Source organism: Gadus chalcogrammus, chromosome 8 (assembly GCF_026213295.1).
Source record: "Gadus chalcogrammus isolate NIFS_2021 chromosome 8, NIFS_Gcha_1.0, whole genome shotgun sequence".
Lineage (NCBI taxonomy): Eukaryota > Metazoa > Chordata > Actinopteri > Gadiformes > Gadidae > Gadus > Gadus chalcogrammus.
Genome location: NC_079419.1, coordinates 28,786,847 through 28,812,027, shown reverse-complemented (window position 1 = coordinate 28,812,027; position 25,181 = coordinate 28,786,847). Strand labels below are relative to the sequence as shown.

The following is a 25,181-nucleotide window of genomic DNA, read 5'->3' as shown; positions in this document are numbered from 1 at the left end:
ATGTGTGTTATCCAGTGATATTTTCAAATGCACGCTTGGTGCTGCCCCTCGAGTTGGGCCATTTTCATTACTCGTTGCCAGCCTCCCTCAATTTACATCATAAAAATGACACAATGATGATAACCAATGTTACAATGTCACAATTTAGATAAATTAACATTTATTGAACTGTCTGTAAATCACGCCGATACACGTAAAAAACGCAAATATCGGCCGATAATATCGGTCGATCACTAGTCCTTTTCCAATATACCACCAAATGAACTGGAACGGCCCCTCCTTTACTCACCGTGTGCGGAGCTTCAGCCCTTGAGGTTAAGTTACTGAAGTTCACCTGACGTCTCCACACCTTGAAGACCTTACAATCAGATCAGGCCTGGCTCTTTGGCAAAGTACAGCTGTTGAGAAACCAAATGTTGTGTAGTCTGTTTTGGCTCATTTTGGACCTCTGCCTGGATGGCAGCTCGACTCTAGTTTTTATCAACTGATTGTTTTCCTTTTAATTTCTACAGTTATGTATTTATTTTATAACACTAAATGCTAAACGATAATATCCCCTAGGATTGCTCATCAAAGATTTGATGAACTTGCACTTCGGGACTAGCTCCATTCACCCGAAGAGAAATCACACAGAGTGGTTCATCTATCAGGGAAGAGATGATTGGTCAGAAGGACCCAGGAGCCCTTGTGATTGGTCTGAAAGAACCCAGAGGCCTTCGGGATTCTAGATTGGCTCAGACAGGCAGAAGCAGTGCATCCATTCTCAGTGCAATTCACTCTCTCAACTGATGGATGGCTCGGCCATTTCTTACAAATAACACTCAAACATCAGCTCTTAAATCGTACCTACTTGTTCATGTACCTATCCTCCCATTTCTCCCTCCATCTTTTCTCTGCAGAACGAGGTCAACGCCATCAAGTGGGACCCCACCGGTAGCCTGCTGGCGTCCTGCTCGGACGACATGACCCTCAAGGTGTGTGTGTGTGTGTGTGTGTGTGTGTGTGTGTGTGTGTGTGTGTGTGTGTGTGTGTGTGTGTGTGTGTGTGTGTGTGTGTGTGTGTGTGTGTGTGTGTGTGTGTGTGTGTGTGTGTGTGTGTGTGTGTGTGTCCGCTTTGGCTCGGTGTCATGGGACCATACTCTTAAACACTTTAATCTCACACGCACGTATGTACGTTCATAATAAGTCATGTGGCAGACGCTTTTATACAAAGACGCTTACAAGTGAGGCACAATTTTAATACACACGCACATATATATTTTTTAATTTTTTTAATTTTCTTGTGATAAAAAGTGTAGGTCAGTGTGCCATACAAGCCACCAGGTGGCGCTGTAACATTACCTTGTCTGCTACTCCACAGATCTGGAGCATGAAGCAGGACATGTGCGTTCACGACCTCCAGGCCCACAGCAAGGAGATCTACACCATCAAGTGGAGCCCAACGGGCCCCGGGTCCAACAACCCCAGCGCCAACCTCATGCTGGCCAGGTGCAGTGAAGCTTGCTGATAGGTAGTGGGGAAACTGTAGAGTCTTCCAGGAGCTCAGGAACACTGACCTGGAAGCCATCTTTTTCCATAAATTGGTTTGGTGGAGTGAACTGAAAGCCTCGGTCACCTGTCAGCCATCTTGAATGACAGATGGCCACGAGGTGAATACGGCCCATGGTGAAGTAAAACCAGCCTTTTTCTAGATTCCATTATTTATAACTAATAATCTGTTGTGGCCCATGTCCTTCCCAATCCTTATCGGAAGTGCTGTGTTGATATTGATGAGGGAGATTGATTAGTGGAAAGATTCCCTCACTTTGATCAAAAATAAAAAAAGTGCATACGAACAAACATCTACTCCCTACTGGTTAGGGGTGCAACGGATCATCATTGATCCGTGATCCGTTCGGATCATCTATTTCGGTTCGGCACACGCATGATCCGCGGATTGATTTATGAAAAAAAAATTTGCGCATGTTCAGTCCACACACAGCCGTAACCATTCCTGCTAGTTCCAGGGACAGAGCTACTTAACACGCTCTGGGTAAAAGTCCGCAACAGTTCCCTTTTCAATAAGCAAACAGTCCTATGGCTCGTTGTGATTTATTGTCCTCAGCGTACAACATGAAGAACAGTGGGCATGGAAAATAAAAGTAGGCTAGACTTCGGTGACTACTGTAACGATAACTGCTGCCTCCAGTGCTACGTATGTTTCCATACTCGCGCTGCCACACAAACCTGTCGCCTAGGTTACCACACAGACGTAACACGTAGCTGACATAGCTATTGCCAACATAAAGAAAAACACATCGAGCATGGCCACGCATTTACAGCGACATCACCCCGGTGTTTCACTGACAGGAGTGAAACCGAAAGCGGCTCAACAACCGCTCATCACCGCGGCATTTTAGCAGCCCCTTCTTCCACAATCAGACCGGGCTAAAGCAATCACAAACGCTATTTTTTTATTTTTTTTGCTGATCCGAAAAATGATCCGATCCGTGACTCTTGATCCGAGGAACGATCCGAACCGTGAGTTTTTTGATCCGTTGCACCCCTACTACTGGTGGTGTCAGACAGTGGAAACACAAGTCTGATTTTCCATCTCTGTTGAAATTCTCCGCTGGGAGTTCAGCCCCCCACCAACCCGTCTCCTCCTCTTCCTCCTCTTACCCGTCTCCTCCTCTTCCTCCTCTTACCCCTCTCCTCCTCTTCCTCTTCTAACCCGTCTCCTCCTCTTCCTCCTCTTACCCGTCTCCTCCTCTTCCTCCTCTTACCCGTCTCTTCCTCTTCCTCCTCTTACCCGTCTCCTCCTCTTCCTCCTCTAACCCATCTCCTCCTCTTCCTCCTCTTACCCGTCTCTTCCTCTTCCTCCTCTTACCCGTCTCCTCCTCTTCCTCCTCTAACCCATCTCCGCTTCCTCTTACCCGTCTCTTCCTCTTCCTCCTCTTACCCGTCTCCTCCTCTTCCTCCTCTAACCCATCTCCTCTTCCTCCTCCTACCCGTCTCCTCCTCTTCCTCCTCTAACCCGTCTCCTCCTCTTCCTCCTCCAGCGCGTCCTTCGACTCCACGGTGCGTCTGTGGGACGTGGAGCGCGGGGTGTGCATCCACACCCTGACCCGCCACCAGGAGCCTGTCTACAGCGTGGCCTTCAGCCCCGACGGGCGCCACCTGGCCAGCGGATCCTTCGATAAGTGCGTCCACATCTGGAACACGCAGGTAAATACGCCACCTTCCACATCTGGACACCAGCTGCATTGACCACCGGATCTGATGGAAAGAAGGGAAACAATCCTCTGACTCTCCAGTGCTCATAAATCACAATATAACCTTTGACGGTCCATCGGAGGATCAACAGACCATATGATGTCATTAATAAAAAGATAAGTCCATTGGGAAATGCTACTCATGAACCTTGAGCCCCAACAGTTCAAGGTTCAGGTTCAAATTTGGTTGCAATGAAAGGGAATCTTTTATATATCTGCTTAAGCTAATGCATTAATTGTCACAGGGGCCGCAGTGTCTCCATGTCTTTCTATATCGGTCTCAGTCCTCAAACACTGCCCATGTCTCCTTACGTGATAAGACGTCTGTGGTTTATAAACCCATAAGTGGTTAATCAAAGTATTGCAGCTCGGTGCATCAGGACCCCCCTAGCACCGGGTGGTGCTAACATTGTGGTGCCGTGTGTGTTGCCCTCAGACGGGGGCTCTGGTCCACAGCTACCGCGGGACCGGGGGGATTTTCGAGGTGTGCTGGAACGCCATGGGGGACAAAGTAGGAGCCAGCGCTTCAGACGGATCGGTTAGTCACTCCACATTCTGAAAACTTTGTCAAAAAAAAAAAAAAAATTGCCTCTAGAAACCAGAAACTCTTCAAGAGATGATATAACCTCTGAGAAAAATGACATTCATGAGATGTCTGGTGTGTAGAATGTAGCAGCAACTAGAGGTAAGGTGGCAGATTGAACCGAATTACACCCACCTCAACCCCCCCTCACCAAGGACTACTGTGGCCTGTACTGGCCTGTATTGTGGAAGGTGCCAATAGGTATTTCCGTTTTGAAAAAGCAACATTAATTATAATCACACAACGTCGATTTGACGGCTCTAGCCTGCAATTAAATCAGTTGAACCAATAATAATGGGGTATGTTTGTGATAGTCACTGTAAATATTGTGGTCCAGGTCAAAGGTAAGAGCCTGTTTCCGTTTCTCAGCAAAGAGTCCTATTGTATCCATTGCAGTGAGATGCATTCATAGACCTATAATTATTCATTTTTCTATTAATGTTTAGAAACTAAATAAATGAATGGGTAGAAACTGTAGGTTGATGTTAATAGTTAGGGTGGAGTGAGGTTTGGCGAGCAAGCAGAGTCTCGGTCAGAAGACTGTGATATGGCTGATGGAGGAGGCAGGGTTTGATGCAACACAAGTCAGTTTATTTTCTTATTCTTCAGGTTGATTTATGCTTTATTTTGCATCCATTTCCCCCATTATATGTATGTATCATTCATCTCAATAGCATTCAGTACTAGAGAACAGCACTGCGGTATGTAATAGGTTGCTATTAATAACACGAAGGTGTGCAATTGTATCACAACTGATTTGTTTTGGATTCAAACTTTCTCAATATCAATAAATTAGGTCTCTATTGTTTGGTCATCTTTCCAACAAGGCTAGGGGGTTAAGGGGAATGACGTCATTGACATGCAACCTAATTAGTATATGTTTTGTTCCGTTAACTTAAATAAAACTACGGATTTCTCTGTGCACATTGTTGGGAACAATTGCTAATGTAGGAATGCGCCTCAACATTATATATATATGATGGATATATTTATGCAGGAATAATACATACTGTATATACCTTTTTAAAAAAGGCTTATGAATATTCTATTCAATTTCTGTCTTCTTCCGCTAGATGCTAATACATTCTACACACTGCACCCTAAATATTACTATTGTTTTATTCACTTCTGTTTTTGTCTGACATGTGTTGAACATTTAAATTGCCTTTGACATGTAATTTATAGATTCATTTTCCGGTAATTTCTTCAATATTTGTAAAAGGGATAAATAGTCTAATTGAATGGAACCAATGGGCTAAAAGGCACTAGATATCAAGGCTGGTTGAAAGCGGTCAATGCCACTTGTGGGCGACTAAGGCTGTTTCTCCTCCTGTCTCCACAGGTGTGTGTACTAGACCTGAGAAAATGACGCTGGTCTGAGGGAGCCATGGACCGACTGTGAATGTGTACATAGCCAAAATGACTGTCTCTCTCCCTGTCCCACACACTGCTGTAGTGCCATCAGCCGCCAAACACACACACACACACACACACACACACACACACACACACACACACACACACACACACACACACACACACACACACACACACACACACACACACACACACACACACACACACACACGCACACACTCTTCCCCCCAAGCAAAGCAAAGGACTCCTACCAAAATAAAAAGTTGTCGAGTCGTGGTGTACATCAATATGCGACTCCACGGATATACGTTTGTGTTTGGTTGGCCCTGACGCGTTTGAGATCCCATCAATATCTCACAATGAGCCGAATTTAAAAATCCATACCAAAATGTAAGGAATTTGTAATCCTTTGTAAAATAAATGCTATGTTATTTCATTTTTTTGTATTTGTTCTGTGTTGGCATGAGCATATTGCACAAGCCAACTTGTCCTGTGGATGTTGTTGTTGAGGAAGTTGTCAGTCGCTGTAGTTAGTGGGGGGGGAAAGGGGGTGGTCATCTAATGACATTCAACATTATTTTTTGGTAGTTTTAAAATTATCATGCAACACGGAAAAAGGTTGTTTAGAATTTGTCCCTTTTTTGTTCTTTAATTTTGATTTCTTCTAACCAATTTAAGAAGGCAGTGAGACCATGTGCCATGGGCCCTTGTTTTTTCTTTTCTTTCTCTTGCCCGGCTCAAACAAGACTGCATTTCAGGTGTTTCAATATCGAACAGGTTAATAAACAGCTAAAGAGCTAAAATCTCCCAAACCAACCGATTATCTCTGATGGTGTTCATATATATCTCCTACGGACGCACACAATCACATGAATAGAACGCACAAACAGACATCATGCTGCTGGATTGGGGGTGGGGTAAAGGGATGTCTCATCTGGCGATCTGTCTGAAGCCTTATTTCCACCCCTGTTAGCAGGGGCGGTGGCTAGGGGTGTATCTCCTGCTCTTGCACACAGAGGGCTGTGCTGGAGTCCACCTCAATACTGCTTCTCTGAACTCGAGGGCAACACAGCTAACCACTAAGCTAAAATGTGTAATCAGTATTGGGTAGTCATTAGTGCCCTATCTCGCCACTACTTGCATCTTGTTGCTTGGGGTGCAGAACGATAATCAGACCTATTCTTTGTTGTCGGCAATCTTCTCACTTTTAGCTTCTTTTTTTGCCCCGTTGTTTTATCATTAAATCAGAAGCGTTTGACTCCCAGTATTGTGCGGAGGGTCGCCATAACACTCTTTGTGTTAGGAAGAGCCCTAGCTGGAGTCGCCTTTCACTTCACACATCTTACATCTGGATGGATGACATCGTCATTTTCAGTGCTTTGACAATGCGTTTAATGACTTTCAACTCCTTGCATTGAATTCCTGTCCGTCTTGTTTGGCTGAATGACTGAATGTCTAAATGTTTAACTCTGTGAACACACCCAAAATAACCTTAGTTTGCTTGCTTTTTATGAGGAGAAAAGTTGTTGCTCAGCATTAACAAGCTCTAATAGACGACGTTTAGGACATTTTGAGGACAGATTTATTGGCTACTTCTAACTCCAGAGATTGTGATTTGAAGCAGGCTTGTTTTTTTTTGGTTTATGTGGGAGCAGACTTGTGTTTTATTACCTTAAATGTGACATTTGTATGTGTGTGTGCACACATATATACTACAACATGGCATCCTGCATAACTCTTCGAAGAGAGCAAAGCTCTCTTCGAAGAGTTATGTCTGTGTTATTTGGATCCATCAGTCATGTGGGATCTTGACCATGTCGAATGGTTCTTTATAAAATACCATTATACAGTCATTGCTTAAAAAAACCTGAGCCTTTGGTTAAGTTATGGTGCAGAACTACATGAGTGGACACCTCTGAAGGCCACATACTGTCTGAGCTGCAGGACAAGATGAGACAGAAGGAAGGTGAATAGGCCTCTGGGATTTTCCCACCTTTTATTTTGGGGTTGGTCATGCTGGACTAACCTCGTCTTGGGCTGCTGCAGACCTAGCTTCGTATCCAACATCAATCATAGAATAAATTGGTCAATGCGAGGAGTTTTCAAACATTCAGAAGTTTTGCTTGCAGTCTTTTTAAAGAAGGTTAGTTAAAAAAATTATGCATCAAAAGTTTTTTCTACTGTGTTGAGGTATTTGGAATTTTTGCTTTGAAATGGTCGCTGGTGATTTAGACCGTACCACAGAGGCACTACTTCATAAGTATATGGCAGTGGAATGGTATTTTATAATGTACAATTTTTAGATAAGCCTTTTACACTGCATTGAAGTGCGTTTGCTATTATTTGTTCCTACCTGAAGTACTTATTCTATCTTTGCTATGTCATAAAAATGGGCCATCCAAATTTTGTACTCTTTACACAAATAAGTTTGTATCTCATTTCATTTGTAGTTATGTACTCAAATATATTAAATCCAAATTTCAATGGATTTATAACACGTCGATGTAAATACAAGTTTTCTGATTTTTTTTCTATTTCTTTGCCCTCACCGATATTGTATTATTTTCCCTTGACATACATGGTTGCAGAATCTGCAGTCTGCTGATCTGACTATTCCTCACTCAAGTCGCCAGTTCTAGAATAAAATTTATTTTGATAATATCAAAAAGTTATTCTTGGCGTTGCGTTTTTAATCCATGCATCCAAAAATCTTAGCGCATCATTATTGAACGATTATTTTATAACCTAACGTTATAAAATAGGATGAGGTTATAGCAGGTTATGGGTTGGGAGCACTGGGAGCACTGGGAGCCAATGGATGACCCCTGATTATTAATGGAAAAAATGACAAAATACCTAGGTCTGCTACATACACTAATTAAATGTAGGGTGGGCAATCTGGAGAAACCAACCAGAGTTAAAGGAAAGAAACTGGTAGGCCATTGAATCATTTGATTTAAGTTATTAATTTACAGACAGGTAATGGTCATGTGGGCAGCAGTAAAAATTCTTAACCCTTGCAAATCACTGCCATCAGCTTTTTTTCTCTCTTTTTTTTATGGTCAGCCTCGGCTGCTTGGAATCCCCGGCTGGTCCAGTTTTTTTTAATTAAAAAGCTTGAAACTTTTAAATATGAGTATTGAATATCGTATTTTTTCATACCTGCAACTTGAATTAGTGTATCTCAAGAAGTCGACATTGAAAAAGAATGAATTGAAATCGTATTTTCTTTCTACAACTTCAAATACCATACTTTAATTTAAAAGGTTAATTCAAAACAAATACATTCAGTTGACCTGGTTTTCACAGTATGATGAACAATGTTAGGATTTCAAAGGTGTTTATATTTCCCTATACAAATTCAATGGCTTTTAAAAATGGCTTTTAAAAATATATGGCACTTATTTATTTAAACATAAAAAAATTAATACGTTTTTGTTAAATAAAAAAAAGGTATAGAAGGCCTCACATCCGATCCCGATCATCTTTCAAGGAGAGCACCTTCCTTGAAAGAAGGTGGTAAAGTGCACCAAAGACACAGCCATGTTCCGACTGCGGGATCTGTTTGCGAGTGGTGGTGACGTATATCATACACGTCGAGAGCAGCGGGAGTTGTAGTCCACAAAGCGCCCCACACAAAAACTAACCGTATCAAACTCCTACCCGCTGAATTATAGTTTTCTTTGCATGAGTTCAAAGTGCGTGTGTGGTGAAGTATATCATATGCGTCGAGAGCAGCGAAGAGCTGTAGTTCACAAAGCGGCCTCACATAAAACCTAAAATTATCAAACTTCTTCACAAAATTTTTTAGTTTTCTTTGCATGAAAAATTATCATTTAAATCCACCTACAACATATGTGTAATCCAGGGCATATAAAGACTGGGACCAGAAAATAATTATTTTCTCTCCATTGACACCCATTCATATTTTTCGATCTCATAGGTCCCATGAGCTCTACCGGAAGGGGCGTGACTTCGCCACTATTCGCGTGCCGTGTTCCAATACCCGTACTTCCATGAGTATACTTAAAGGAAGTATACTATCCGCACTATCTACTACGTTAATTTTTTAGATGTGAGTGCTGTTCCAAATCGAGTACTCCGTGGTGCACTAACCGGAAATTACGATCACGACTGCCGCCGTGGCTCCTCCCCCGCAATAAACATCCCGCTTTGAACGGTGAACTCTTTACGCCTAGCAGCTATAAAAACTACAAAATGACTCTATTAATGCAGGCTATGTGGAAAATGCGCCGACTTTGGCTCAGCCTGGCTCCGCCTCTTCCGCTACGTAGCTAAGATGGCTGCCGTTGAGTACGGGGAGTGTCCTTCGATCCACACTTCACGATTAGCCCGTTTTGAGTACGGCATCCGGGTCCTTGAAGTATACTTCTTTTCGCCGGATCTGAATTGGAACGTACTGTGTACTCAAATTTTGGCTAGTAAGTGCGTACAGTACGGGTATGGGAACACGGCAACGGTGTGGACCAGCAGAGCCCATCTACGAAGAGCCTGGGCACTTCCTATACGCCCCATTGTACCGATCTTGGTTGTAGTTGCATTAGACATCCACTGGGTGTGATCGCGGGCGAGTCCAGAATGAATGGGAGTCAATGGGGCTAGACGGCTAAATATGTCTCTTTCACCTGCTTGTCGTTGAAATATCGCAAATTTCATTGTAGATTCCGCAAGTTCAATATAGATTATAGTTCAAAAGTCGAATGAATGAGTACTTATGTCCTTTCGATTTCTTACAGTTTGGGCCGTTGTTGGCCGTACACGCTAGCATTCTGCTAATGAATGTTGATTGGTCAGGGACGGACTTGCGACTGATTACGACCAGAGACCCCTCTTGACGGCATCTGAAGCTGAAGCACGATCAGAAACATTCCGCGTACTGTATTTATATTTTCCTGCAGGCCCTTTTATTTTTTATATAGTTATGTATGTTGAAAGTACATGGGCATAATGGAATTTCTTCCATTTCTTGTGTTCAATGTTCAATGTGTTATATACATGGTAGGTACGGTATGACCACCTTAAATAATAGTCAATGTCCCGCTCAATATCATTTCATCTGTCATTGTCTATTTTTCGAAAATAAAGATAGTTTTAAAAAGAAATGCCTCGTAAATGTGCAATGATAAACTGCTCTAACAGTGGAAACGGATTGTCCGTCTTTTCGTTTCCCAAGGACAGAAAAGGGTAACGTTCTTGCTTGCTCCTGTATGAATGGTCCTAGGCTACCTGAGGCTGCACCTGGTAGGGAAAGTTGCGCTGGAGCCCGGGTAAAATCGCGAGTGTCGAGTGTCGAGACTCAAGCACTTAACTTACCTTGACCGATTGTTCCATACAAATTGTTTGTTAACGATTTAACAACTTCAACATCTGCTATTACTGTAGTTCTTTTTTTTGTAGGACTTACTTGGGCTAATGACCTTGCACAGAGCGAAAACCATCTGCACCACTGGTCATTGATTGCTATGCATTCACTGATCTTTACAGATGGGTTTGTATTAAGCCATTGAATATAATTGCTCTGCCCTGCAACACATTATAAGCTACGCATGTTTGTTAAATGAGAAATATGGTCTGGGTCACATTGAAACAGTAACAGTTGTATAACAGTAATTATATCAACATTGCAACAGGCAAGTTTATTCAAACATCACAATAACAAGAACACAATAAGAACAGTAACTAATAGTAAATAATAAAAAAAAAGATAAATGATTTAACAACACTGAACATACAGAACAGAGGCAGGGAAAAAGGAAAGAGGACGAAGACTTGTCCATTGTCACAGCATCAATGTCCAACTGTAGAGATCAAGAAAGGAAGAGGCATGAGGAGGAGTACAACAGAACACTGCTCTCTAGGAAATTGTTTACTGATGTAAACTTAGTTGATGCAGTCTTAAAATTATGATTCTAATCCAGGTTTCTATTTCAGGAGAAAGAAATGGCTCATAATCGTTACTAAAAAAAAAGCTTTATCATCGGCACTAGTGAGGATTAAAAAAAAACACTCTGTAAATTACATTCATATGTAAAACATTTGCGCATTTCTTTTTTTTTACATTAGCTCACTAAAACTGTGTTACTAGCAAGCAAGAAAAAGCCTTACCTCCAACAGCTGGTATTATCGTTGCGGGAAGTGCTTCAGAAACTGCCGTAAAGCAGTACCTCTGACAGTATGACAATGTGTGACGTCATCGTATTTTTTTAACACCTTTTTAGAACAGATACGTGACCTTAAAAAATGCAATATTCAGCTGAGATTATTATTTTAGCCCCACCTTTTGAACGCAACTTTCAAATTACTTGACAAAAAATTACATCGTGAGAAAAGTGGATTCTGAGGATAAAACCCCATAGGCCCCCATTCATTCTGGACTCGCCTACGAGCGCCCCGCGTGGACAGAGATTATTACTGCAACCATTCCAGAAAACCGGAACTAACCAGCGAGTGCCCATTCTCCTCATATTAGACATTCTCTGGCTATAGAGAGAGAGAGTTGCGACACGCTATGATCTCTCCAACAGGGTGGTCACGTGGTTGTCACGTGGTTCATGTAAGCCTCAATAGTTCCAAACACGCCGCGCAGTCAATGTTATTCTATGGGACGACAGCAGAGATTTCAATATTGAATGGATAATATGAATGAAAAAAACACATAGTATTTGTCTGACTGTTATGGCATTATTGCATATTTGTTAATGTCAGTTTTACATTTAGAGTGGTAGGGGGACAACTGAAAGCTATCTCTAAGTATTACTTAGATAGGTTTTTAAGTTTGAGGGAAAGCTTCACGTTCGTGTTAGCATACTGGCTTGACCTTAACTTTTACCCTACATCTCTATTGGAATCAAAGTAATCAAGATGTTTCACTATGATCGTTTTAAGATATGAGCCACACAAAGTATCAAATATATTTAAGAATAACAACTCATTACGCTTGGATGAATGAAATAGTTTTTAATAAACAATTAGTGTGACAAGAACAAGTGAGTGTGATTGTGTGAACAGATTCAACAATGGACACAGCAGGGAACACTATATAATATACTTAGGGCAAACCATTAACATATAACGTTGCAAATATACTATACTTTATGCCATTACAATACTTATAATAGCCCTGAGCAAATTCAAAATTGGTTTAGATCAATGGTCATACCATGGTTGGCTGTGCAGCGTTTCGATGCTCCAATCGGTCCGAGAAGGGTTACCACATGTATGGCTTCCCCAAGGACCAAGAGCGCAGGAAGAAATGGATGACAATGGTCAGCCGTCAAAACGTACAAGTGACAGGGGTCAGCAACCGTCAAAAACGATGTAATGTAAGTAATGTTCACATCACTTGATAGTATTTCAAAGGGCATTTAGGGATGTTTGAAATGCAATGGAAACTGATCTTACAAGCCTACCTATAAGGTACACTTTGAAGATGACCAATTCACTGCCACAAAAAGAGAAGGGATGTTGAAGCTGAGGCCCGATGCAGTCCCAACAGTTTTCATTCGTCGCCCTAAGCCGAAGAGGAGGAAACCCCCTTCTGTGAGGGTTCCTCCAGAACCAAGTGCAACGGACCACACATATTTCACCAAATTAAACTTCAGTATGATCCATGCAGCTAACAATATTCCCCATTTCATGTAATTCAAGGATAGACTACACTCCTAATGAGATTGCATAATTAATATTTGTACATTCAGTTTAAAAAACAACCAGAGGTCAGGGATTCTCTGAGGATTTGCACACAATGTAGATAATCGACACATTTCTACCCAATTAACAATTGCTGGTAGATCCATTTATACATTGTATTGGTTTCTGATTGTGGCAGATGATTTAATTCACATGACAGAAATGATTAGCTTTAATTAATTTTCTTACATTGGCTTACATGGGAGATGACAGTAGTTGCAAATGCAAAGGCAAAATACATATAACAGCAACATTACCTTGTAATTATTACAGAGATTGAGGGAGAAATTGAGGTGGATTTCAAGAGCGATGAAAAGGACATGACAGGAGACACAGAGAGCAATCAAGAGGCCACTTTGCCAGGGCCAGGTGATTCAGGGGCAGGTGATTCAGGGCCAGCTGCTCCAGGGCCAGCTGCTCCAGGGACCAGACTGCTCCAGGGACCAGACTGCCAGGGACTGATGGGGCGACTGTGGAGGACCTAATAAGGCAAATAGAAAAGGAAAAATTAATGAGAAGGAGAGCAGAGAGGGCTCTTGTAAAACAAAAAAGAATACATTTGGCACCAAGAAAAACAATTCAGTCAACAAGAAGTTAAAACAAAAAAGCCATACAGGTTAAATTCACCGCCCATCATAATCCAACCCATAATCAGCATTGTTGAAGCGGCGGCATCTGTAATTATAATAATAATAATGGATTGAATTTATATAGCGCTTTTCAAGACACTCAAAGACGCTTAACAGTGAAGGGGGGACCTCACCTCACCACCATACTGTAGGGCTTCATGTGCTGAACATCACCCTTTCCAGGATATAATTAAACAAACACACTGTTATTTCTACTAGCTATTGCATCATAAAACCCGTCCTTAAATCAACCTAAATGATCCTAGTAATCCAACATAAATAACTAACTAAATAAAAGTTAGATTCACTACTGAACTTCGTAATTGTTGGTGTAGATACCTTCACATGGCGAAGTCGAGCTCACAAACCAGCAGGCAATCGGTCGTCTACCAAGATAAAAATATATATAATTACGCTGTGCATATACAAATAAATGTCAGTATATGCATCATAAAAGGACCTCTAATACAATAGACAGTTGACAATTCAAGAGAGGAAGCTATTTAATCAATTTACCCCTGGAGATACCTTCACAGATGGCGAAGTTGAGCTAAAAAACTAGCAGGCAAACGGTTGTCTACCAAGATAAATATATATATAATTACGCTGTGCATTTACAAATAAATATCAGTATATGCATCATAAAGGGCCTCTGATACAAAATAGACAGTTGACAATTCAAAAGAGGAAGCTATTTAATCAATTTACCTCAGAAGTTACTCGACGGCCAGCAATGGAAATGGATGATCTCCTACGCCGTAAAATGGTTGTTTGGAACTATTCGAGGCTCCATACCCCGGAAGTAGGCGCTACAACGGAGTCCAATGGAAGTGTCGCCACTCTGTTATATCTACCACTCTGGTGTGGACCAGAGTGGTAGATATAACAGAGTGGCGCCTACTTCCGGGGTATGGAGCCTCGAATAGTTCCAAACAACCATTTTACGGCGTAGGAGATCATTCATTTCCATTGCTGGCCGTCGAGGAACTTCTGAGGTAAATTGATTAAATAGCTACCTCTTTTGAATTGTCAACTGTCTATATTGTATCAGAGGCCCTTTATGATGCATATACTGATATTTATTTGTAAATGCACAGCGTAATTATATATATATTTATCTTGGTAGACGACCGTTTGCCTGCTAGTTTGTTAGCTCAACTTAGCCATCTGTGAAGGTATCTCCAGGGGTAAATTTATTAAATAGCTACCTCTTTTGAATTGTCAACTGTCTATTGTATTTGAGTTCCTTTCATGATGCATATACTGACATTTATTTGAATATGCACGGCGTAATTATATATATATTTGTCTTGGTAGACGACCGTTTGCCTGCTAGTTTGTGAGCTCGACTCGAGGTATCTACAACAACAATTACGAAGTAGTGAATCTAACTTTTATTTAGTTAGTTATTTATGTTGGATTACTATGATCATTTAGGTTGATTTAAGGACGGATTTTATGATGCGATAGCTAGTAGAAATAAGTGTTTGTTTAATTATATCCTGGAAAGGGTGATGTTCAGCACATTAAACCCTACAGATGCCGCCGCTTCAACAATGCTGATTATGATGGGCGGTGAATTTAACCTGTATGGCTTTTTCGTTTTAACTTCTTGTTGACTGAATTGTTTCTCTTTCTTGGTGCCAAATTTATTCTTTTTTGTTTTACAAGAGCCCTCTCTGCTCTCCTTCTCATTAATTTTTCCTTTTCTAGTTGCCTTTTTATTTTCCTCCATAGTCGCCCCATCAGTCCCTGGCAGTCTGGTCCCTGGATCACCTGCCCCTGAATCACCTGCCCCTGGCAAAGTGGCCCACTTGATTGCTCTCGCTGTCTCCTGTCATGTCCTTTTCATCGCTCTTGAAATCCACCTCAATTTCTCCCTCAATCTCTGTAATAATTACAAGGTAATGTTGCTGTTATATGTATTTTGCCTTTGCATTTGCAACTACTGTCATCTCCAATGTAAGAAAATTAATTAAAGCGAAACATTTCTGTAATGTGAATTAAATCATCTGCCACAATCAGAAACCAATAAAATGTATAAATGGATCAACCGCAATTGTTAATTGGGTAGAAATGTGTCGATTATCCACATCAACAAGTCCGCAAAATTTTACGACCGTATAGGTCGTTCGTACTGCCACGGATTACGACCCACTGGAGAGTATCAAAAACGAGCGCCTCTACAGGTCGCGGGAGGTATGTATGCCACATATATGTTTTTGCTCTGTGCATTTAGGGTTTTAGCCATTTTATTCAGGTGTAAATGATTTAAGATCAAAACTCAAATCAACGGTTGGAAAAAATAACTCAAATTTTTTGCTAAATCTATTCATTTGATGAGTAGGCTAAAAGGATACCGTATTTTCCGGACTATAAGTCGCGTTTTTTTTGTAGTTTGGCTTGCCCTGCGACTTATATTTCGAAGCGACTTATATGCCAAAATTGTGCGTACATAATCTTCGGCCGCAAGATGGCACCGTCATTCATTAGGCCTACAACTGAACGCTGCAAGCCTACTGCACCACCGAATAAATTATATTCTCATCGTCATCGTCCTCAATGTCCTCCGGTTCAACCAAAGCTACCCCAGCCTTAGCTGCAATGTTGTGCAACATAGCTGTCACACATATCACAGCGCATGACTTGGCCGGCGAAAACTGGAGCCCTCCGCTGGACTTGTGAAGGCATCTAAAGCGCAACTTCCATCTCCCGATCGTGCGCTCAGGTTTAGGACCGCGGCGCATACGCGTCCGGTGGAATCCCGGTGTCACTGAATTCGGTATACTCTCAGAACTACGAGTGGGACCGACACACCTATATTGCTATTGCAATTTTATTCAGTCTCTCCAGACTAAACGTTCTTGTTTAAATGTTTAAAAATAAATGCGACTTATACACCGATGCGACGTATATATGTTTTTTTCCTCGTCATGGAGCATTTTTTGACTGATGCGACTAATACTCGGGAGCGACGTATAGTCCGGAAAATACGGTATAAGGATACAACCCGGTATAAGGACAACGCCCATACACTTTATTATACTTACATTACATACCCGGTATCACGCCAAGGCGTAAAATAGATACGTCTGTCCACATCGCAAGGCATGTTCAGGTTCACGCTTTGCCTGACCAAAGCATCACCCTGAACACGCGTCCTTCTCCATTCGAAATGAATGGGGGAATAGCACCAACAGGGGCTACGTTCTCCTAGCATTAGGTGAAATTGTTACGTAGCCATATTAATCGTTATTATCTGAATGGGAAATGCAATATTTTAGGACAGATACACCATTAAACGTGTTTCTAATGACATTTCTAGCGAGAAATTTACATTTTCCTTGCATAATCTTCAGTCAGTGAATGTGTATGGTCTTTATTAATCTTTATTATCTGAATGGGAAATGCAATATTTTAGGATCGATTCACCGTTAAATGTGTTTCTAATAGCATTTCTAGCGAGAAATATACTTTTTACTTGCATAATCTTCAGTCAGTGATTGTGTCTGATCTTTAGTTTTATAGTTATTAGGAAGATTTAATCGGCTCGCTCTCATGTTTCAACGACGTCAGGTTGCTAGGGACACTGCTTTCGCTAAACTAGCAGCTCACGTGTTTCCTGCGTTTGTGTTATTAAACCGTTACTTTATGTAACTTTTAATGCTATTGTAATAACAACAGGCGAGGTATTGAGCGAAGTAAGCTTGATAGCAGGTTTATTGGATTCCACAATCGGACGGGCAGGCACAGCTCCACCGGAAAACTACAACAACCAAAACTCCCGCCCGGAAGGAAACCCCCGGAACCCCCTCTCAGAAGGCCCGCCCCTTCCTCCCAAACCCTGTGACGCTACCATCTTGTTAGAAACACGTTTATCTGAGAGCCAACCCAGTCGCCAAAAGCATACGTTGACAGTGTACGTTTTCGTGAACACTGGATTACGTCGCATTTCAACATCAAATAGCGTGCTTAGCACACACACACACGCACGCAGCACGCACGCACGCACGCACGCACGCACGCACGCACGCACGCACGCACGCACGCACACACACACACACAATGCATTTCATACCTGGGTTTCCCTTGACAAAAAGCCAACGGGTTTTTCCATTGGATTTTGGATTATTGCAGAAAAATTAGCATCTTTGAAGCACCTCCACAAAAACTGAAAATAAATAAATAAATAAAAATAACTGTGCTCGAAAGAACGAAATGTAAACCAATGCATTCTGAATGGGAGTGTTTCTCCGATTTTTCCATGCTACACAGAACGACATGTAAACCCATGCAAATAAAGACTTCATGGTCATAATAATTTAAATATCATTATTCTCCTCAGTGTGTAGGGTGGTATTCTATTTTTTTCAACGGGGTTGCATCAAGTCACTTGACCGTCATGGTTGCTATGGTGGTTGCTATCGACCAGCCCCTCTAATCCTTACTTGGCTCTAAAAACAACGCGGCAAAGGAGCTGCCGTCCATTGTGTTGTTTTTGTCGTAAACTAGGGTCCGATGGTTAAAAAATAGACAGATATTCCAAGGTATCCTTTAAAGGCAGCTTGGATGTTTTTATTTTCTGCAGTTTAGACTTCTTCTTTAACCTATTTTTGAAAGCAAAACACCAAGCTCAATGATTTAACGAGGCAGGGTTATTTGAAACAATTTATTAAATATATATTTGTGAGAGGTCATTCCTTCTCCTGAGTTTGCTTCCTATTTATGTCTAGATAATGCCTAGCTATCTCGAAAAGGCCGGAAAAGGGGTGTGAACTCCAACAGTACAGTAAATGTACATAAGACAGAGGTTAGTTTCTAGTCCCCATTTTTTGTGGGATGGAGGTGTACATTTGTGGCTTAAGGTGTGTAGACACAGCTGGCCTGTGGCCACGTTTTTGAAGTTTGGGGTCAAAAGGTCAAAAGGAGCCGGCACCACGCCGCTTATGAGATAACAAAATGTTAATGTGTATTTCTCTCGTAACTTTTTGTCATTATTGAAGAGAAGCCTGATTCTCACATATGCGTGTTGGATGGCTAGGGTGTAGGTCTGGGAAGAACTTCAGGCCAAAATCTTGCAAGCGAGCCACTGGGTGCAGGTGCAACGAGATGGAGCACTTGCTGAGTCATTTCCTGTAGGGCTGGAGCCACAGGTTGAAGCGTATGCGTCCTTTGAGACCCCCTTTGATATATAAGAGACCTCAAAGTACAGCTTACTTAAATGTTGTCGACCTGCAGTCACCTATTGCATCACTTCCTTTAGGGCTTCGGCCTCCTAATTGATCATTGTAGTATAATTGAATGCCCTCTTTCATATATATGAAACCTCCACCACTGGGACGTGGCAACAATTCTCCAAATCCATATGGGGAGGGGGGGGTGATGCTTGTGGACAGTAGGGTTGTACACTAGACATAAATAGGAAGCAAATTCAGGAGAAGGAATGACCTCTCCAAATATATATTCAATAAATTGTTTCAAATAACCCTGCCTCGTTAAATCATTGAGCTTGGTGTTTTGCTTTCAAAAATAGGATATAGAAGAAGTCTAAACTGCAGAAAATAAAAACATCCAAGCTGCCTTTTAAGGATACCTTGGAATATCTGTCTATTTTTTAACCATCAGACCCTAGTTTACGACAAAAACAACACAATGGACGGCAGCTCATTTGCTGCGTGGTTTTTAGAGCCATGTAAGGATTAGAGGGGCTGGTCGATAGCAACCACCATAGCAAACATGATGGTCAAGTGACTGGATGCAACCCCGTTGAAAAAAATAGAATACCACCCTACACACTGAGGAGAATAATGATATTTAAATTATTATGACCATGAAGTCTTAATTTGCATGGGTTTACATTTCGCTCTGTGTAGCATGGAAAAATCTGAGAAACACTCCCATTCAGAATGCATTGGTTTACATTTCGTTCTTTGGAGCACAGTTATTTTTATTTATTTTCAGTTTTTGTGGAGGTGCTTCAAAGATGCTAATTTTTCTGCAATAATCCAAAATCCAATGGAAACACCCGTTGGCTTTTTGTCAAGGGAAACCCAGGTCGACGCTCACTTCCGGGTTGGCCAACATACGTCATCCCTCCACCACTCTATACTGTAAAAGACATGTTCAAGTTGAATGATAATGCATGAATCTATTCATGCTATTCATGACAATTATTTTGGCCATGGTGGATCCAGATCTGTTCCGGAGCATTTCTGCACCTCGGGCAACAGCGCAGGGTTGCCAGGTCCTGCCTGCAAAAAACGTCCTGCCCACATACCGTTCAAAATCCACCCAAAATGTCCTAGAAGCAGCCCAAGTTGTTGTTTTAGCAGCGAAATGCATTGTGTGTGTGTGTGTGTGTGTGTGTGTGTGTGTGTGTGTGTGTGTGTGTGTGTGTGTGTGTGTGTGTGTGTGTGTGTGTGTGTGTGTGTGTGTGTGTGTGTGTGTGTGTGTGTGTGTGCGTGTGTGTGTGCGTGTGTGTGTGTTAGCGTGCGTGCGTGTGTGCGTGTGTGTGTATGTGTGCTTAGCACGCTATTTTATGTTGAAATGCGACGTAATCCAGTGTTCACGAAAACGTACACTGTCAACGTATGCTTTTGGCGACTGGGTTGGCTCTCGGATAAACGTGTTTCTAACAAGATGGTAGCGTCACAGGGTTTGGGAGGAAGGGGCGGGCCTTCTGAGAGGGGGTTCCAGGGGTTTCCTTCCGGGCGGGAGTTTTGGTTGTTGTAGTTTTCCGGTGGAGCTGTGCCTGCCTGTCCGATTGTGGAATCCAATAAACCTGCTATCAAGCTTACTGCGCTCAATACCTCGCCTGTGGTTATTACAATATCATTAAAAGTTACATAAGGTAACGGTTTAATAACACAAACGCAGGAAACACGTGAGCTGCTAGTTTAGCGAAAGCAGCGTCCCTAGCAACCTGACGTCGTTCAAACATGCGAGCGAGCCGATTAAATCTTCCTAATAACTATACAACTAAAGATCAGACACAATCACTGACTGAAGATTATGCAAGTAAAAAGTATATTTCTCGCTAGAAATGTTATTAGAAACACGTTTAACGGTGAATCGATCCTAAAATATTGCATTTCCCATTCAGATAATAAAGATTAATAAAGATCATACACATTTACTGACTGAAGATTATGCAAGGAAAATGTACATTTCTCGCTAGAAATGTCATTAGAAACACGTTTAATGGTGTATCTGTCCTAAAATATTGCATTCCCCATTCCCATTGGTCAGGCAAAGCGTGACCCTGAACACGCCTTGCGATGTGGACAGACGTATCTATAGGCTCTGTGCACAACTCTAGAAGCGAACTTCCGGTGTCGCCAGGTGTCGGCATACTAGTTTCCGGTCTACTTCCCGTATCAGTTACCACGGCAACTATAAATGGTAAAAAGATGGAAAACCCAACCAAACAACGGAAATTTAATGTTAGAAGACTTCACAAGCTTCAACGGAGTGAAGGCGGATCAAACCAACACTGCTGTGTACAGTTGTGCTCAGCTTCCAGCCGGTAACACGGGCTGGTGTGTGGGAGCGAAGAGAGAGACCGGCGAGTCCCGAGCCTTGCTCCGACCCCGAAGAGCCTGAGCTACCCGTTCCGATGGTCTTAGACCATGAGTACAGTGCTACTAGTACAGTGTGTGTTGACCGTGAGCACTACAGTGCTATACAAAAAGAGACATTTGTGGAGTTTGAGGCAATGTGAAGCTGGTGTGTTTGTGTCTGTGTGCGGCTCGCGTGCTTGCACTGTGTTGGGGCCGTGGTGGGCGCTCTCGGCTGGAGCTTTCTGCGTGTTGTGGTGGCTGACGAGGAAAGTGCGCTTGTGTGTACATTTGTGCTGTTTTTTTAATTATACATGTTTGTATTGATTAAACATATGACCTCAGCTAAATCCCCCCACGGACACTGTCATAAAAGAAACAGGCGTATAACGGTTTGTTTATAACGGTTGGTTTATCGCTAGCTTTAACATACACTCAAGCTGTGAGGCTTCTCTGATTTCTTCATGGACCTGTGGCACAATGCAGGGGAACTAGCACCAACAATGCGGTGAACATCGTTAACATTTATTGTCGGTAGGTCTTGGAGACATCTAGAAAAGCCAGACATGTTCACGCTATGGACTGGGTCAGTAAGTAGACCGGAAACTAGAATGCCGACACCGTCAGTTGACTTCCGGGTTCTAGTGCACAGAGCCTATTGTACGCCTTGGCGTGATACCGGGAGAGGGTTAGGACGTTGCCTAGCGACACGCACAAACACGCCCCTTTTCCTCGGACGGCGATATCGCCATCTCGGTTGAACTCAGTGGTGACCGAGCGAAATTCCAAGACAGAATTCAAGATGGCTGCGCCCATTGTGGCTTGAAGTATGAACTGTTTTCATTGTCCTTGGACCACTTTGGTGGTTTAAATGGTAATTTCAATCACTCGTATTACTGCAATACCTTACTGCGTCCGTATCTCTGCCTATGTACACAAATATATTGTATTTGTGTACAGCACTTTGGTCAACTACTGTTGTTTTAAATGTGCTATATAAATAAACTTGACTTGACTTGACTATGGCCTATAGCCTACTTATATTGGATCGCCAATGCTACCGCGACAACAGCTTTCCGGGTGGCGTCCATGTTTTCCTCCAACGAACCGAGAGAAATAATAAAACGCTTGAAGCGTGGGCGTGGCATCAGATCCGAGATCCGAGTCGGTTCGCAGAGAATACTTGAACGCACCATAGCTAGGCGCGTCCCGAGCAACCACGAGCGTCCACGAGCGGCCCCGAGACTTCAGAATGTCGTTATTTGCATGACCGCTAGAGGCGCTACATTTTGATACGCTCCAGTGGGTCGTAATTTGGGGCGGTACAAACGACCTATGCGGTCGTATTTTCTAGGAGGACAGGCTGATCCACATTTTGTGCAAACAGGGCCGTTGCTACGATTCCTGGGCCCCTAGACAAGATTTACTGATGGGCCCCCCTGCGCTGAATTGTTGACGGGGGGGGGGGGTGTTAAGGAGCAATTGTTGACGGGGGGGGAGGGGGGTGGAAGGAGCACAATTGTTGACGAGGGAGAAATTGTTGACGGGGGGGGGGGGGGGCGCTATGGTAGTACTATGGGCTGGTAGTAAAATAAAAAAATTAAAAAAAAAAAGATTTTTTTTTTTGTGGGCCCCCCCTGGGCTGTGGGCCCCTAGAATCGTCATCACCTTTCACCCCTTATCGACGGCCCTGTGTGCAAATCCTCAGCGATTCCCTGACCTCTGGTTGTTTCTTAAACTGAATGTACAAATATGAATTATGCAATCTCATTAGGAGTGTAGTCTATCCTTGAATTACATGAAATGGGGAATATTGTTAGCTGCATGGATCATACCGAAGTTTAATTTGGTGAAATATGTGTGGTCCGTTGCACTTGGTTCTGGAGGCACCCTCACAGAAGGGGGTTTCCTCCTCTTCGGCTTAGGGCGATGAATGAAAACTGTTGGTACTGCATCGGGCCTCAGCTTCAACATCCCTTCTCTTTTTGTGGCAGTGAATTAGTTCAAAGTGTACCTGTAGGTAGGCTTGTAAGATCAGTTTCCATTGCACTTCAAATATCATTGAAAAGTCACCCTTCTCGGACCGATTGGAGCATCCAAACGCTGCACAGCCAACCATGGTATGACCATTGATCTAAACCAATTTTGAATTTGCTCAGGGCTATTATAAGTATTGTAATGGCATAAAGCAGGGGTGGACTGGGACAAAAATTCAGCCCTGGCATTTTCTGTCCAGACCAGCCCACTACATTATCAGCACTCGGGGTGGGACGAGACGAACGGGAAGAACCCTGTATGTACTTTATTAAAACAATTGAATCAAGTACATACATCCTGCTATTTGCACTGCAAATAGCAGTGCAAATTGCTTTTTTTTGTTTTTCAAGTTTTTGTCTCTTGTGCTGCTGACAAGAAAGGTGTGCAACATGAACAGGAAGTTAACAGACATCCTGTGGTCGCTGCATCTCCATCCTCCATATCTACATAGCTACAAAACGCTTGTTAAATATCACACTTGATCCAACGCTAATTTCTCTCTTGCAGTTTTTAGTCTGTGAATGGGAAAATCTTTTTGCGTAAGCCCAGCATTAGTTAAAACCAGACTCGGACAATAATAACAAAATATCCTGACAAATAATCTAAATAGAAACATATTACAGACAGTAGCAGCATTAGAGCTGAAACGCATTTGTTTCAACTGTGACTCAGTCATTGTGAAACCATAAATAGAGAATTACATTTTTTTTATCTGTAGCTGCAAGAAAAAGTCTAAGACATGAATTACTTACTCGTGGGAGTCGCGGACTCCCACGACTCCGGCCCATGCCATGAGGTCCAGCCCACCCTGGTTTCTGTTGTGATTGACAGCACTGCCAGGGCTCTCTGAGCATGTCAGCCCATGATTGATTGACAATGACAAACATAGACCAATAATCTGTGTCGATGCTGGCCACACACTGCTAGCCCTCTGTTGCCCATTAGCCAGCCCAATTGGATGGAATTTAGAGAGAGAGAAAAAAAAAAAACATAGCGGACCGGACCGGCCTACATTGGGTCAACGGCCCACCGGGACGATGCCCGGTATGCCAGATGGCCAGTCCACCCCTTGCATAAAGTATAGTATATTTGCAACGTTATATGTTAATGGTTTGCCTAAGTATATAGTGTTCCCTGCGGTGTCCATTGTTGAATCTGTTCACACAATCGCACTCACTTGTTCGTGTCACACTAATTGTTTAATAAAAAAAAATACTATTTCATTCATCCAAGCGTAATGAGTTGTTATTCTTTAATATATTTGATACTTTGTGTGGCTCATATCTTAAAATGATCATGGTAAAACATCTTGAATACTTTGATTTCAATACAGATGTAGGGTAAACGTTAAGGTTAAGCCAGTATGCTAACACGAACGTGAAGCTTTCCCTCAAACTTAAAAACGTATCTAATACCGATAAGTTTCCACCGCACATGTAGCTCGACTCGACTCGACACGACTCGACACGGTAGCAGCACGGGTCGTTTTCCACCGCAAATAGTACCTCCTGGACGTGGGCGGGGTCGGCTGCGCGAAAGGGCCGTGACGTATTTTTGTACGCGACGCAAACAACACCTACGCTGCAACCCACACATGGACAGAACCCACATAACAACAATGGAGGACATCGATGCGACGTCTGCCGTCGTCACCTTTTAGCATCGGCTCAGCTCGCTTGGAACCTAGAGTGAGGCGGTACTAAAAAAAGCAGCCACTTCAGGTACCAGATACCATGTTTTCGCGGTGGAAACGCCAAAAATGCGAGCTGAGTCGAGTCGAGTTGAGTCGAGTCGAGCTGGTACCATGCAGTGGAAAAGCGGCATAAGTAATACTTATAGATAGCTTTCAGTTGTCCCCCTACCACTCTAAATGTAAAACTGACATTAACAAATATGCAATAATGCCATAACAGTCAATTACTTGTACAATACTTGTACAAAAAAGTATTTAATACAAATACTTGTATGTGTTTTTTTCATTTATATTTACCATTCAATATTGAAATCTCTGCTGTCGTCCCATAGAATAACATTGA

At 42.4% G+C, this 25,181-nt stretch overlaps 1 protein-coding gene and 1 long non-coding RNA gene across 2 annotated transcripts in view; one reads left to right on the top strand and one right to left on the bottom strand.

Annotated features, from left to right (window-relative positions):
• LOC130387481 (F-box-like/WD repeat-containing protein TBL1XR1) overlaps nt 1–5,397 on the top strand; it is a 29,916-nt gene extending 24,519 nt beyond the window's left edge. Inside the window, exons 12-16 of the mRNA XM_056596584.1 lie at nt 900–974; nt 1,360–1,487; nt 3,041–3,206; nt 3,690–3,791; nt 5,179–5,397. Of these exons, the coding sequence (XP_056452559.1) occupies nt 900–974; nt 1,360–1,487; nt 3,041–3,206; nt 3,690–3,791; nt 5,179–5,205 (498 nt within the window). The 3' untranslated portion in view covers nt 5,206–5,397. The remainder of the gene's footprint in view (nt 1–899; nt 975–1,359; nt 1,488–3,040; nt 3,207–3,689; nt 3,792–5,178) is intronic.
• Nucleotides 5,398–12,193: 6,796 nt separating this feature from the next.
• LOC130387485 (uncharacterized) lies at nt 12,194–14,398 on the bottom strand. Its single transcript, XR_008896297.1, has 4 exons — nt 14,261–14,398; nt 13,869–13,938; nt 13,687–13,727; nt 12,194–13,404 (listed from the first exon to the last, which is right to left on the bottom strand). It is a non-coding gene; the product is annotated as an uncharacterized LOC130387485 (long non-coding RNA).
• Between the last annotated feature and the right edge of the window lie 10,783 nt (nt 14,399–25,181).